Source organism: Glycine max, chromosome 18 (assembly GCF_000004515.6).
Source record: "Glycine max cultivar Williams 82 chromosome 18, Glycine_max_v4.0, whole genome shotgun sequence".
Lineage (NCBI taxonomy): Eukaryota > Viridiplantae > Streptophyta > Magnoliopsida > Fabales > Fabaceae > Glycine > Glycine max.
In genome coordinates this window covers 6855467-6870865 of record NC_038254.2, presented here as the reverse complement: position 1 = coordinate 6870865, position 15399 = coordinate 6855467, and the positions used below count along the sequence as shown (strand labels likewise).

The 15399-nt window shown below is 31.1% G+C and overlaps 1 protein-coding gene across 4 annotated transcripts; it reads left to right on the top strand.

Moving 5' to 3' along the window:
• The first annotated feature begins 2628 nt into the window (after positions 1 to 2628).
• LOC100527893 (uridine kinase-like protein) lies at positions 2629 to 10438 on the top strand. 4 transcript variants are annotated; one of them, NM_001248352.2, is made up of 15 exons: positions 2631 to 2784; positions 4008 to 4168; positions 4642 to 4733; positions 5273 to 5342; positions 5646 to 5761; positions 6022 to 6118; positions 7212 to 7291; positions 7831 to 8025; positions 8128 to 8211; positions 8306 to 8366; positions 9071 to 9131; positions 9417 to 9510; positions 9595 to 9667; positions 9827 to 9909; positions 10040 to 10438. In NM_001248352.2, the coding sequence occupies exons 2-15, from the start codon at positions 4018 to 4020 to the stop codon at positions 10214 to 10216; spliced, it is 1434 nt and encodes a 477-aa protein (NP_001235281.2). In that variant the 5' UTR covers positions 2631 to 2784; positions 4008 to 4017; the 3' UTR covers positions 10217 to 10438. The 4 variants fall into 4 exon arrangements, with proteins under 4 accessions (XP_025982368.1, NP_001235281.2, XP_040867530.1 ...); XM_041011596.1 differs by having other exon boundaries at positions 2678 to 2784; positions 4008 to 4318; XM_026126583.2 differs by having other exon boundaries at positions 2629 to 2784; positions 9417 to 9667.
• Positions 10439 to 15399: the final 4961 nt, after the last annotated feature.

The following is a 15399-nucleotide window of genomic DNA, read 5'->3' as shown; positions in this document are numbered from 1 at the left end:
CACAATGAGTTGAAATAATTTTGAAAAATAATTGAGATTTTGAAAACAATTGAGTAGTTGTGTGTATTACATAGTTCATAGATAGAGCCTGTGTGTTAAAATATTTTATAGGTTAGACTTGAATCTGGATGGAGAAACCCTGATAGACTTCTCGGAGTCTAGGTCTTAGAGGTAAATACACCCGGTTTGAAGTGCTCCTTTAAGCTTGTGCTGATCCCACATAGTTGGAGGATTCTTGCAAAACAAAGTGGCCCTGACTGGTCTCTCTATAATTTTACTTAGTAAGAGTGACCTGACTTACCCATTATAAGACATGTCTTGTCATGTACTCCTAGGCGCCCGACGAGATTTTTCACTGAAAAATGGTACCACATTGCATGTAAGCTTGAATCTAGTGTATCTGTTGCATAATACTTTTGTTTGACTTTCATTGAGTTAACAATTACGGTTTGATGTTATTTTCTGGAGTGTGTGAACTTGAATGAGTGTTAATAATGTGTGTGATTTTGTGAAATGATGTTGTTTGTGTAAATTCAGTTCTAAGTATTATATGTTTCACATGCTTTTTTATTATATATGAATGCGATAATTCATTCCTAGTGTGTGTTTGTGTTTGGGCTGAATGTCATTTTGTTCAGATGAGCCAGCATATGACGAGTTTCATGCTAGAGATGGAGAGACTTAGTCTGTGCCAGGGAAATGCTCTAATAAATATGATATCGGGGTATAGGGTTTTATTTCATATGTTATAATTCCAATAATAATATAGTTGTTTCATATTTTTCGCTTTAGTGTGACTTCTTTTCATTCAAAATGGACGACCTTGTTTTGAGTTAAAATGATTTTATCATTATTTAAACAAGTTCTATTATGATTTTATGAAACTAATGTGAATTTTTTACTCTTTTTAAATTTTTTTATTTAGATGTTTTAAAATTTTTAATTGATTCTACATTTTTATTTTTTTTATTATTAATATATATGGGTGTGGTAGAAAGTGTCACACTTGAGGTACTTAATTACTCTTTATTCAAAAAAAATTTAGTTTATAAAAGTATTTGTAGCATATGCACTTGTTAAAGAGAAAAAACATAAACATGAAATAGAAAATTGTTATATGCACTCTCCTTATTAATTGCTTGTGCACTTTCCTTTTCATATTTTTTCTCCCATAATGCCTTTTTCTTATAGAAAACTAAAACAGCTAGAGAATGTTTCCACTCCCCCCTAATTATCAATTTATCATCAAAAGCCCCCACCCTCCAATTTATCATTAATTATACAATCAAGAGCAATATATCAGTTGACTAGATTTGTTGTTTGTCCCACTCCCACCAGACCTAAATCTGTTGGGTCCTTAATCTGAACCAACAAGGGCAAGAACAGGTTAAAATAAAAGGTAGACAAACTCAAACAAAATATAAAAACAACAATAAGAATAGGAATGTACGTTAGCAAAAAACAAAACAAATGCTAAAGTGAAAGTGCCTAAAATAGCATACGAAAAAATAAACTTATATACCAAACAAATTTATTTTAATAAAAATAACTTATAAACTAATGTTATAATCTTCTCCAAAGTCGTACGAACATAGCCTATATGCATACACAGTAACTATGAACTATGAATATAATTTTTCTTTAAAAAAATTGATAATAAAGGCAAGTGGGACCCACATCTGATTCAATGCAAACGTGGATTCTAAAAGATCTGATCAGCTTTGGGGCACACACCGTCAGTAATCAGTACAGTGACATTTCAGCATACAGTTACAAGTCAATAATAATAATAATAAAAGAAATGTTGCAGCAACTATCAAGTTCTAAATACTTACTAAAAATGTTTTGTTATACCGGACATGAAAAAATATTTATCATTTAGTAATACTTATTAATTACTCCATATTTATTAAAAAGCTAGATAGTTAGTTTTGATTGATTTTATATCCGCTATCCAAAAAATTATATATCTAAAAAATATTAACATTACATAAACTTTATAATTATTGGAAAAAACTGTATTTTCTTTATCTGTATCGAAAAAAAACTAAATGGTTATAACTTGTTTTGGATAGATGGTTATAATGTTTCTTAATGATAAATTATTTTGCCTCATGTCAAAAAATCATTCAAGATAAATTTAGTATTAAATAAAAATTTATATTTAGTTTTAATACTTATTTAATTTTAAAATAAATATCTTTTTTAACCAAATAAAATAAAATATATAAACATTGGTTATTTTGTTTCAAATTTAATTTTATAGAATTAATTTATTTAAAATTATTTTTTCAAACACAAAATAAATAAAGAAAAAATAGACGAAGATAAAACAAGAAAGGATGATTAGATAAATTTCAGCACATATCCGGAGGAAAAAAAAACTTTACACCAATGTGTGTATATACTCTGTACCGAATCTTTTGAAAACGTGAACATTCAACAACTACAAAATAATTTTGGTAAGACCAAGATAAATTAAAAAGTGAATATTTAATTAGTACTATTATTTGTCAATTCCAAAAGTTTTGAATTTCATGGAGAATTCGAATCAGAATGAGAATATAAAATAAAAAATTTCACGGTAGGTGAAGGTGGTAATTTTGTAGAAAAAATGGGGTCCATTTACCAACAACGACTGTATATAAACCAAACCAAAACAAAGGGATTTCACAAAAACATTTGATGCTTACTCAGCTGTGTCTGTTTGCAATATATAACTCTCACCTTTCTACCATTGCTGTGCACCTCTTTCTCCTTTTGTCAAATTCTTCTGTTCAACAGGTGTGTTTTGGAATCAGCATTTGGCTATTTGTTACAACTATTCTTCCTTCTATGCATTGCTTGGTTTCTGTTTGGGGTTCAATTTTGATGAAATCTGCAACTGCAATCTTTGCCTTTTATTTCTTTTTCTTGGATCTGGATTTGGTTGTGGAAAACCCAGTTGAGAAATTGGGCTGTGGTTACTGGTGTGTGTGTTTTTTGCACAGTGGTGAAGTGGGTGAGCTTAAAGTCAGCTTTTTTAATTATATTTATTAGAATTTAATTTTACTGGGTGGCTAGTTGCATTGGAGAGAGCTTCTTCTTGTTTGATTTCTGTGTATTGATGTTTTGTTAACTTGGTAAGTGAAACTTGAATCACTGTTGGCTACTATGTTGAAAGGGTTGTCATGAGTGGATGAGCATAATGTGTGTTTGATGCATATGCTGGAAAATTTACATGATATGATGTGTTTTGTTGTTTACTGTTTACTCTTATCTGTCCATAATAGACAAGGGCAAAACAAAAGTGGGATGTATAGTTTTGTGTTATGCTTGAGGAATTGGGGATGCTTAGTCTATTTGTAGGGTTTTGGGTGGATTTAAGAAAATGGTCCCAGGGAAGTTTGAGAAAGAATCCTTTGTATTCCCTCAGTATGGTTTGAATAGTCTTGGTTGGATACGTGGTGCGTTGGTGAGAAATTGATTATTTTTCCAAGTTCTTAGTGAAGTAATTCTTTGTTGCTTCCAAACTTTAAATTCTCCACCATGTATTTTGGAGTTGGAATCAATTCAACAAGTTATCCAAGCACGTACTAAGTCTAATTTAGTCAATGCAAGGTCATGATATGCAAAAGAATAAAAAGCTTTTCTAGTTTTTTATTAGAAATGGATAGTGACCAAAAGTATCAAAGGCTAAAATGGTTGACTTGATCCAATCAAACACTTTTACAAGCTGTTAAAACTAATGCCTTTCTAGATGATGGGAAACTATATAAACTCTCCCTATCTTTAATACATTTATATTAGTGTATATCCGAATACCTACACTCTAAAGTAGGTTAAAAGGTGGTTAATCTGCTACATAACTAACTGCCACTGGCATAAGTTAGTTAGGTAGTTAGTTAGTATTCTAAGTTCTGATGACTATATGTACTAGAATCATAGTAGATTCAGATTAGTCTTGGTGACTTTTATTTTTATTTTTCATTTCTCTATCTGTAATTGCTAACTATTATTTTTTCCAGGTCTTTGCCAATGGATACTAAGTCGGCTGTAGAATTAATGGAGTCTTCCGCAGAGGTTCATTTTTCTGGATTTCACATGGATGGTTTTGAGCAAAGAAAGGCTAGCATAGAACAACCAACAACCTCAGAAACTGACATGTATAAACAACCTTTTGTCATAGGTGTGTTTTCTTATGACAAACTGCCAAATAAGTTCACATGAGGCCTTCAAGTTGCGTTACAGAGTACATGAATAAAATCACTACTGTTAAAGCAAAATTTTGTGTTAGTTGAAGTAATAGAATTTCGCATGGGTGCTACATATGTGTCAGGTCAGAATTCATGTCTGCTGTGAAAAGAAATCACAAATTCATCTTGCTTGAGTTATTAAAAATTAACATGAAATTAAATTGCATAAAGTCTTATGTATGGATCTGTGTTCTAGCATCAAAATATCATTTCACCTAATATGAAATTTACACGATCATTTTATGCTTTGCAAATTCTGTCAATTAAAATAGCATGTTATATTAATAGAGTAGAGCTTACTTCATACTTCATGAGGTCCTAAGTTTGGTTACCTTGTTTTCAATTCTTACAACTTTTCTTTTATCTTAATGATTCTTACTCACTCATTTTTTGTCATATGATGCAGGTGTTGCTGGGGGTGCAGCATCTGGCAAGACAACAGTTTGTGATATGATTATTCAGCAGCTTCATGATCAACGAGTTGTACTTGTTAATCAGGCACTGAATTCTTTCTTTGTATACTTCTCAATGATCAAGTTGAAATTACATTAAGATTTACTATTTGTGATTTGGGCCCCATATGTATCCTATTCTCTCCATTACCTAAATCCCCTTGGGTTCTATTTTCCTCAGGCTATTCAGAGACTTTTAATGAAAGCTTTTGTTATCATTATTGTAAATTTGACCTCATTTATAACAACATAATACATTACCCTCTGTTTATTTTATTAGTTTTAGTATTCTTCTAAGCTTCTTCCCGACCATCTCTCGTATTAAGATCGCATGCCTCTTTTTTCTTAAACTTCCCTGCAACATGTCATAATATGAAGATATTATATTCAATTATTTGGGTAGTATAGTCAAAATATACTCTGGATATGCCATTGATTATCTCTATTTATTTATTCTATTAATTGTTCCTTTTTTTCCTTTTGTCTTGTTTTTCTTTTTCAGTGACATGTTTCAAAATTTGCTTCAAGTTTCTTATTGTACTTATATTGATACATCGAGATTAATATATAAACTATTTGTGACAGGATTCTTTTTACAATAACTTGACGGAGGAGGAACTTACAAGAGTACAAGATTACAACTTTGACCATCCTGGTCAGTACTATTATACTTCTTTGTCTCTCAATATTACTGACTTTATAAGATGAAATATTCTATTGTCTTGTCTGTTTTTATTAAAATGCACTTTGAGAATGAGGTTCCAAAACCTTAATCCATTCTTATTTTTTAGTCATTCTATTAAACTAGTTATGAATTCATTACCTAAAGCTACATTTAAGTAAATTAAAAAAATTCTGAAAATTGATAGGCTAGCAAGATAAGGGAAAATATGACATTTTAATTTTCTTAATGAAAATATGTGGCAGTTCTTGTACTTATGTTGTGATGTTTAATCAGATGCTTTTGATACTGAGCAATTGCTACGCGTTATGGACAAGTTGAAGCATGGCGAAGCTGTAGATATTCCAAAGTATGATTTTAAGAGTTACAAGAGTGATGACATGTTAAGAAGGGTACGTCTCAGGAACTTTCATATTTTATTAGCAGTTTTACCCCTCTTTCCTAAAATGCTAAATGGCTTAAGATTGACATACTGTTTCTGAAGTTGCGAATATCTTGCAAAAGAAAATCGTTCTTCTTTCAGTGCAAATAACAAGTATACCATAGTGTAATCAAGCATAGAATCATGATATTCCAAATGCATATTTTAGCTTAGTTTTATGAAGTTGCTGTCATTCTCATTTCATTTTGTGTTGCTTTATCATGTTTTCAGGTGAACCCTTCAGATGTTATAATTTTAGAAGGCATCCTTGTTTTCCATGATCCACGTGTTCGGGAGTTGATGAATATGAAGATATTTGTTGACACAGGTCCTTTATTATTGTTATTCCATCTTTAACTCAGAATTTATTTATTGTAAGTTTGTTGTTGTATTTGTTAATTTATAAGGGAAATGGTCCATCTTTTATCTCATGGAATTGGTACTCAATAATCCACCTCATGATATAGGAAAATTCATGTTCTCCATATTGTTCCATATCGTTTAAGAATTTTGAGGGTTAGGGGTACTATGAGCAAGGTTGTTAAACTGGAGAGTTTATGTAAATTTCATAAACTTGACGATTTGTAAACTCGTAAAACTTTACCTAATATAAAAAATGTGATTTTAGGGATTGCTAGGGAAAAATTATAGGAGACTAGAAGAGGAAGATATACTTTCACTCTTTATTTCAGAAATAATAAGGATACATATATAGGCAGGGCTGCCTGATTAGATAATAAATGTAAAATGGAAAGTAAATAAAAAAGGATTTTCAAATCAGAGAGATTTGATTGTGACTAAAATCAGATCAAATCAGAATAATCTGATCCTGATCCTAATTATCCAATCTTCTAGATTACTAATTCCAATAATAAACATACAGCTGTCAACAAAAAATAATATTAAAAATCTATTAATTATAGAAATTATATCACACAAAGGTCCTATCATAATTATATGGTTTCATACACACATAACACATCATATTTTATAATTTATATCACAATTAATATCAGACAGAGATTACATCATAATTCTTTTCCTAAAAAAGAAAAGAGATTAATCATAATTTACAACTCAGTGCACACATAACACAATGCAGATTATATCTTATGCGCATTTCTGGATTTTAAACTCAGACGATTTTACGAGTTAACACTTGAGTTTAACAACCTTGAATACGAGTGTATCACACTTTGATCCATCCTCATAATTGTTGGTTCTTTATTATTTTATTAAGTTGTTACCTATGGGTATCTTCTAATTATTTCATAAACCTGTATATAAACTTTACATTTTAAATTGTTATTAAATTGTTCAATTGATTTTAGATTATTATTTGTACTTCTATTGGTCAAATTGTTACCTATATGTCTTTGTTAAGTTAAGCTGTCACTTTATATTTAAAATGTTCAGTGCAGATGCTGATGTTCGTTTGGCAAGAAGGATTAGGCGTGACACTACTGAGAAGGGTCGGGATATTGGAGCAGTTCTTGATCAGGTAGTAAAATTCTGCTACACCATTTGTCCTACTGTCAGCATATTTTAACTATTTCTAGCATCTTTTTCCCCTTGGTTATATTTACTTCATTGCAAGACTTGGGAAATCTTATTTTAGATTCATGTTACTGGTTGGCTACTATACAAATACCTTAATCACTGGCGGACCTACATTGTGGCTAGGGGTGCACTTGCACCCCCTCATTTTTTAAAATTCACCAATAAATTTTCTTTTAAACTGAAAATTATAAATAAAATCTTATATTTTTGTATTTTATTTCATCTATATTTATATAGTTGAACCCACTGATTGTATTTTTTATAATTTGTCCCCACTGACTTAGGGTCTTGGTTCCGCCACTGTCCTTAATATTTAAACTTACGATCGTTCATTTTTTTTATGGAATTAAGTTATTAAGGATTTTTTTTTGCGTTTATAGTAATATTAATCAAGCTATCATATTCTTTATCAGAGTTTGATGTTAATAGCTACCATTCAATGGATTTTTGTGGCTGATTCTTATGTAATACTTGTTGCAGTATTCAAAATTTGTGAAGCCAGCTTTTGATGACTTTATTCTTCCAACAAAGAAGTATGCTGATATAATTATACCCCGTGGAGGAGATAATCATGTGGCCATTGATTTGATTGTACAGCATATTCGCACAAAGCTTGGTCAGCATGACCTGTGTAAAATATATCCTAATTTGTATGTCATTCAGTCAACTTTTCAGGTACCCTGCAATTTATGGACCTTTTCAATTATCTCACTGAGAACTCCAAACTTTTGATTTTGTCATAAAAGTTAAGCCATCTTGATAATTGCTACTATGCAGATACGGGGTATGCATACCCTGATACGTGATGCCAAGACAACAAAGCATGATTTTGTATTTTACTCTGATCGATTGATTCGATTGGTGAGTAAACAGGTTTCTTTTTTGTTTCTAAACTTGGTTCTGACATGGAAGTTTCTTTTAATTATAACTGATCATAATATCTGCACTTGACCAGGTTGTGGAACATGGTTTGGGGCATCTGCCATTTACAGAAAAGCAAGTAATCACTCCTACTGGTAACATTTTTCAACACTTTTCTTGTAAGATGACTTTGATGTACTAGTTTTATGTGCTATTTTTTGATTTTTTTATCCTTGCGGCTAAAGGATTTAGCTGAATATGTTTACTACCTTAGCTTGCATTGTATCTTCCATTGCAGATGCTCCATTCTTCTTCTCCTTTCATTGAAGAGTATTGTGGTTAATATATTGGATGCCTAGTTTCTTATGTGCTGGCATATTGTCACAAATGAGGAGTACATAAACTACAAAACTGTATTTTACAAATGTCTATGGCTATAGTTTTGGTTTATTTTCTTTTTTTGGCGTTAAACGCTCTAGTCTTGGTAGAGGTTCTACCAATAGCTATTGAAGTTGATACAATAATGTCAGCATTCTTATATGCCCTCCACGAATTTCAATTTTTAATGCCTTCACATGATATGAAATCATGTCATGATATTATAGTATACGAATCCATATCGAAAGGAGGCTTCCATGTGAGGGAATTTTTCTGTGAAACAAATGTTTGTCATGTTGTAGTACTTGAGAGATGTATTCTGTTTTCCATGATGTTAATTGCAACCATTGTCATGCTGAATTAAAAGCTTTGGTATATATTTTCCTTGTGGTTGTCATTCTTGTTCTTCTATTTACTAAAAAAAGTCTGTTTATTTTTTAACCTTCTTCTGGTAACGGTTGATTCTTGTCCTCAAATGCAGGTTCTGTATACACTGGTGTTGATTTTTGTAAAAGGTTGTGTGGTGTCTCTGTTATCAGAAGGTATTAGTCTAATTCAAAGCTGGAGTTGGTTGGGCATTTCATGGAATATTTTCATCCTTGCCTCGAAGAATTGACTAAAATGTCTTCTTAATCAATCACAAATAGTTCAATAAATATAAAAACAAATCGTTTGTTGATTTGAGTTTTAGAAGTATCAAATACACTAGATTGCATTTGGTGGCATGCCTTAAGAAACCTTGTGTGTATCTTTGCAGTCTATAATTTATTGTTTAGAAATTCATTTACTATTATCATAATTAAAAAATTAATATATGCTAATTTCAGTGGGGAGAGTATGGAGAATGCTTTGAGAGCATGCTGTAAAGGTATCAAGATTGGGAAAATTTTAATTCACAGAGAAGGTGACAATGGTCAGCAGGTTAGTTCATCTGCATCTATGGTTTGGTACAAATCTCTGTTTCATTTGGTGATACTGACATCTTATGCTTTGATTAATGATCAGCTAATATATGAAAAGTTGCCAAATGATATCTCTGATAGGCATGTGTTACTGTTGGACCCTATACTTGGCACAGGTTTGTCATTTTTTTTTGTTTTGAAGTTGCAAGTCTGTGTAGCCTAATTGCCGTTACAGAGTACCTCACATAATAATAATAAGAGTGGATTTGAAAGAAATTGATATTTGGTTTTGCTGGTTTTCATTTGAATTAACCTTGGAACATTTTCATCCTTAGGGAATTCGGCTGTTCAAGCAATTTCTTTACTCATAAAAAAGGGTGTACCTGAGTCCAACATTATATTTCTTAATCTCATATCTGTAAGTGACTATTGTCTTGGTTCCTCTATATTTCTTGCTCTTTTTCCTTTGCAATGTGATTAATTCTCTCTTGCTTCTTTCTTTTTATTATGTTGTTTATGATTTTCATTTGATTTTTGCACCTTTTCAGGCACCTAAAGGTGTGCATGTGGTATGCAAAAGTTTTCCAAGAATAAAGATAGTAACATCTGAGATTGAGATTGGTTTGAATGAAGATTTCCGTGTCATACCTGGCATGGGCGAGTTTGGAGATCGGTACTTTGGAACAGATGATGATGATGAGCAAGTGGTAGTTTCTTCCCAGTAGTTATACTACGGCAGAATCCAAAATAATTTTCAGTTGTTCATCGTTACTAGTGAGACTTCCTCTGGAAAATAGGTTGAAATTTGTTCTATCACTACGTGTTGGGGTCTGAATTTAGTTTTAAATCAATTTTGACTATATTGGACCTTAAATCACCATTACATTATCCTTATGTTTATGAAAATTTATATTACCTTATACTAAATTACATAATTTTTCTTTAAACTTGTGTTGATTTCTTTTCTGGATACATTGCCTATGAAGGTACATAGTGCAAACCTACCATGCATAAAATTAAGTATAGGTTTATTTGGTAGATTGCATCTTTGGATGCCCAAATCTGGTTTGGCTAAGTTTCTAAAATTATACTGCACTCTCAGTTAGGAATATATTAAATAAGGACCCGCTTGATATGTGGAAAAATAAATGAATACATAACATTGTTAAGAGTTATGTATCTGTTTTGATAATAAGTGAAAGAAGGCATTATGTCCATATTAATAATAAAAGTTTGAAAACACTAGGAACTAGTTCTGATCTTGTAAGCAACGACTAAGGCTATTCATTTATAATATTAAGGATCATAACCTTATTAGTAAAATTCTAAAAACATTAAGAGTCTAGCTTTGATCTTGTAAGCATCATTTAAGGATTTTGGTAAACTTTGCTGGTTAGTTTTAACAAAATGGTTTTGAAATTTGGTTTGAAAAGGATGTTAACTTTTTAAGGGCACTCTGTGGCTTAGTTTTTCATTTTTATTGGATAGTAAGGTTCTTTGGCCTCTCAATGATTTTGGTTGATAGCTGGTTGCTGATATTCTGTTTTAAAAGAGTAGAAAATCATTGAAATTCGGTTGTAGTTTTATTTTTAATAATTTTATATCGGTTGACATGGATAATTTATTCTTCTGGTTGTATTTTGCTGTTTGTTATAAGGAAAAAAAAAAGATAAATATGATTAATTTAATTTTATAAATGGTTAAAAGTGAATTAATTTATTTATATATTGTTATTGTTATATGGTAGGAGAGCTAAAAGATTATTAAAGCATTTAATGGTAATTGTTGTTGTGAGAAATTTTAGCGAATAATTAAAATGTATTTGGCTATGATTGTTCCAACAGGATTCTAAAATTTTAAAAGTAACTCAACTGATTTGGTTCTTGAGAGGGAAATCTCTCCTTTGACTTGGGTGTGGGCTCCCAAGTTACATCAGAAAACACTTGATTTGGGATGATTTTTAACAGAATATTAAAGAAGCAAAGCAAAAGCTAGATTCAGAAGAAAAATAATAAATTCGTAAGGGAACTGAAAGATAATTGAAAATATAATTACATATATTGGTTGTTTTTTATATTAAAGGTACATACACTTGAAAAACATGCTTCCGACGTTTAGATTTTTCTTAAACCATCTTCTAGATTATGGGGTCTTCACTTTAAATAGATTTACTTCACTGTTTGCTAAGTCATCCCATTTATCCTAATCCTTGTTTTCTTTACCTTTGATAATCTTTTCTCTGATTTCACCATGTCTACCACTAACACTTTCCAATGGAGGCCCCCAAATACGATAATGGCTCCAATGATGAGTCATCCTCTTCTACCCCTAGCTTTTCTAATAACCAAGAAGACCAAGAAGAACCCTTAGTCCCTGGTGGCTTCTCCAATCCTCTTAAGACACATGACAGCTATGTAATTCCAATTAAGTCTTGATGTTGAATTAGCTCTATGCCTAGACATGGCAACGGGCCCGAACCTGTGGGTTCCGTCCCGGACTTGCCCCAATTTTGTCTAGGAAAACCCGAATTGACCCGTCCCGTTAATAATTCATTTACAAAAATATCATTACATATATATAACACATTAAAACATGAAACTATTAGATTGAATTTTAGGCTAGTGTTGGATTGAATTTTATGTTATCATGTACAATCTAAAAATATGTTAGGGTTGTTATTTAAAATTATATTTTTCATTGTATGAAAAATTATATTTTCTAATAAAATTTTATAAATATGTCGGGGCCAGGGCGGAACGAAAAAAATCCGATCCCATCAAGGACGAGAATGGAGTAAATATACACCCCCATTGAATTTCGGGGGCGGGGAGGGAATTGGGGAGTCGAGGGCGGGGGTAGAGTAAGCAAAACCCGACCCCGACCCGCCCCGTTGCCATGCCTATCTATGCCTTCCAATTTGGGAACCTAGCCTAGGAGTTTTGACCCCTACTATAGATGGCTCAAACGTGTGACTATTCAACAACATTGCATTTGATCAGGTCCAGGTGTCGAACAGCTACCCACACCACTTGCCGTCGCAGAATATAGAAGAGGCCAATTGCATCATGTTATCTGGTGGCTCTGATGACTCATCAGTGTCCCTTTGTTGCCAGAAATACACCCATTGGACTAAAGAACACCACATGTTCTTTTCAATGAAACTTTTTATATTTGATTTTTCTGTTTACATGTTCTTAATTTTGTATATCAAGCTTAACATGTTCATATTACATGTGCTCTTTTGTGACAACAGGTCTTTTCTCCTTGGGCTTGAGAAATGTGGCCAAGGAGAGGAAAAATGGAAAAAAATTTCAACATATTTTCTTACATCAAAAACTCTGACCCAAATTGTAAGTCATGTTCAAAAATACTTCCTACGCAAGAATGTTCCAGAGAAAGGAAGGAGGAGAAGAAGCATCCATGACATGATTCCTCTCTAGGTTGATCAACATAATTGGGTTTCTGATGCTCAAAATTTTGCAATGCAGTCACATGAAATGCAACATGCACATAATATGTTGCAATTCGACCTCCTCAACAATATGTCTCATCAATATTAAATGGGCAGACTTAGATATTCTAATGGCCCTCATCATATTGAGCACAAGAACTGGTTTATTTTCTAGACAATATATGTTGGAGTTTAACCACCAAACAATGTGATCACATGATTCATGAATTGGATTAGGATACTTTATAATAACATGTTCATATTTTATAATTCATATCAGCGACCATGTCCTCCTAAGTTCTAATCAGAAGACATACGTCTCTTTGGCTATCTGAGCTCAAACGGATGCATTACTTTTTAGCTCTTGCTGTAAAATAGTGATGCCTACAAGCTACTTCCATGCATAACAATGATAACACATTATTTCTTGTTGTTACATCATTTATAATTTTCACATTTTTAAATTTAAAAAAATTATAAAAGAACTTAATTAACAAGTTTTATCAAAATGGTTGATTGCAATATTTTTTTCACCAAAATATTTACTTAGGATTTGTTTTCTTCTTTTCACAAAAGTTTACACCATGACATGATTTTTCCAAAATTTTAATGTTTTTATATTAAAATTATAAATTTAAAATTTTACCAAATTAATCATGTTAATTCTTTTAGTCTATTTTATAATGTAAGTTTTTCTTTTTTACCTGAACTTTTTTACTAAGGATATGTTTTCTTCTTTTCACAAAAGTTTACACCATGACATGATTTTTCCAAACCTTTAATGTTTTTATATTAAAATTGTAAATTTAAAAATTCATCAAATTAATTATGTTAATTCTTTTAGTCTATTTTATAATGTAAGTTTTTCTTTTTTACCTGAACTTTTTTATTTATTTATTGTAAGTTTGAGTCTTTACTCTTAGTCAATGACATTTTTAAAATATTCCCATTAATTAAGGGTCGCTTAATGTTATTTAAAGTTTTTTATTTTTGGTTTTCAAATGTATTATTTAAAAAAACATATATCATAAAAATTGAGCAAAAATGATTTTTAACTCAATTTTAAAATATTTTTATATTCATTTTCAAAAAAATTTAAAAATTGGAATTTGATTTTTTTAGTTTTATAAAACATTCTCCTTACATTTGACAATAACTCGTATGCTATCATCATTAGCACCACAATCGATCACCAATACCAATCAACCATCATCAACTGCATTGATATTGACACCACCGCTAACATTGCACTCCTGACACGGTTATCACTATCACTACATCATCACTGTGACCATTAGCACACACCATCACTAACATTATTATTGCCACCAACACTATCACCACTATTATTGACAACACCATTACCATTGAGATCAACATCACACTATAAGCATTGCACCTGCACCACCACCATCAACATACTTGACCATCCGGTAACTATCTAATTGATTCACTAGTTGAAGATTTTTTAACCTTTGCTAAAAGATTTTTTAAATTAGTTGACACAAAATAAGTATCTAATTTGTAGCTAATCTCTAGTAAAAAGAATTAATAATAAATTAGTTACAAAATTGTTATACAAACAAAATAATCATAGAAAAAATATTTTTTTAAAAGCAAAAGTAAAATTCATTACAAAAGAGGCAAGAAGGTGGAATCCAATGAATTTTATTTCTAAACAAGAGTTAAATTCATGCCATTGTACAAGGTCTAAATACATGGCCCCAACAATACAGAGCAAGAACATCAAAGTTCTTGTCGACCACTTGGAGAAAATTGTTGCCAGAAGCACCTATATGTTGCAATGCTTTGCCAGAATCATGGAAATAGGCCATTATGATAGAATTAATGTCCACAAAACAAGGTTAGAACTTACATCACATCACAGTAAAAGGCGAATACATTTAGATACCTCCATGAAATGAAATGCCAATACATTTAGATACCTCCAAACCCGTGCATTGCATTAAAAGGAAAACTAATCCTAGTTTAGTGTGAAGCATAAACTACACGCACGGGAAGTTTAAATTAAAGTTTCAAATATAAACTTGTGACAAAAAAAAATTCAAGGCATGAGATATATTTTAGGAAAAAGGCCATTGATAATGGAATCACACATATGAGGGAACACAAAGAGAACAATAATAAACAATCATAAAGGTAGATATGGGACCGGAATCCAAGTTCCTTTATTTTAAGTTGATCACCTAAAACACTAAATATTTCGCTTACTTGAATTATATTGTAAACACTATATAATATATACATTACCATATGTGTTAATTTTTTAAAAAATATTTATTTAAATGTTAAATCAATTTCTTTTAAGATAAACCTAGTTTATAAACAATAAATTTCTCTATGGAAAAAAACTATATTATTTATTATATTTTTCATACAATCAATTTTGACTTTCATGTTTTTTTTTCATTTTTTAACTACATCAGTAATTTATAC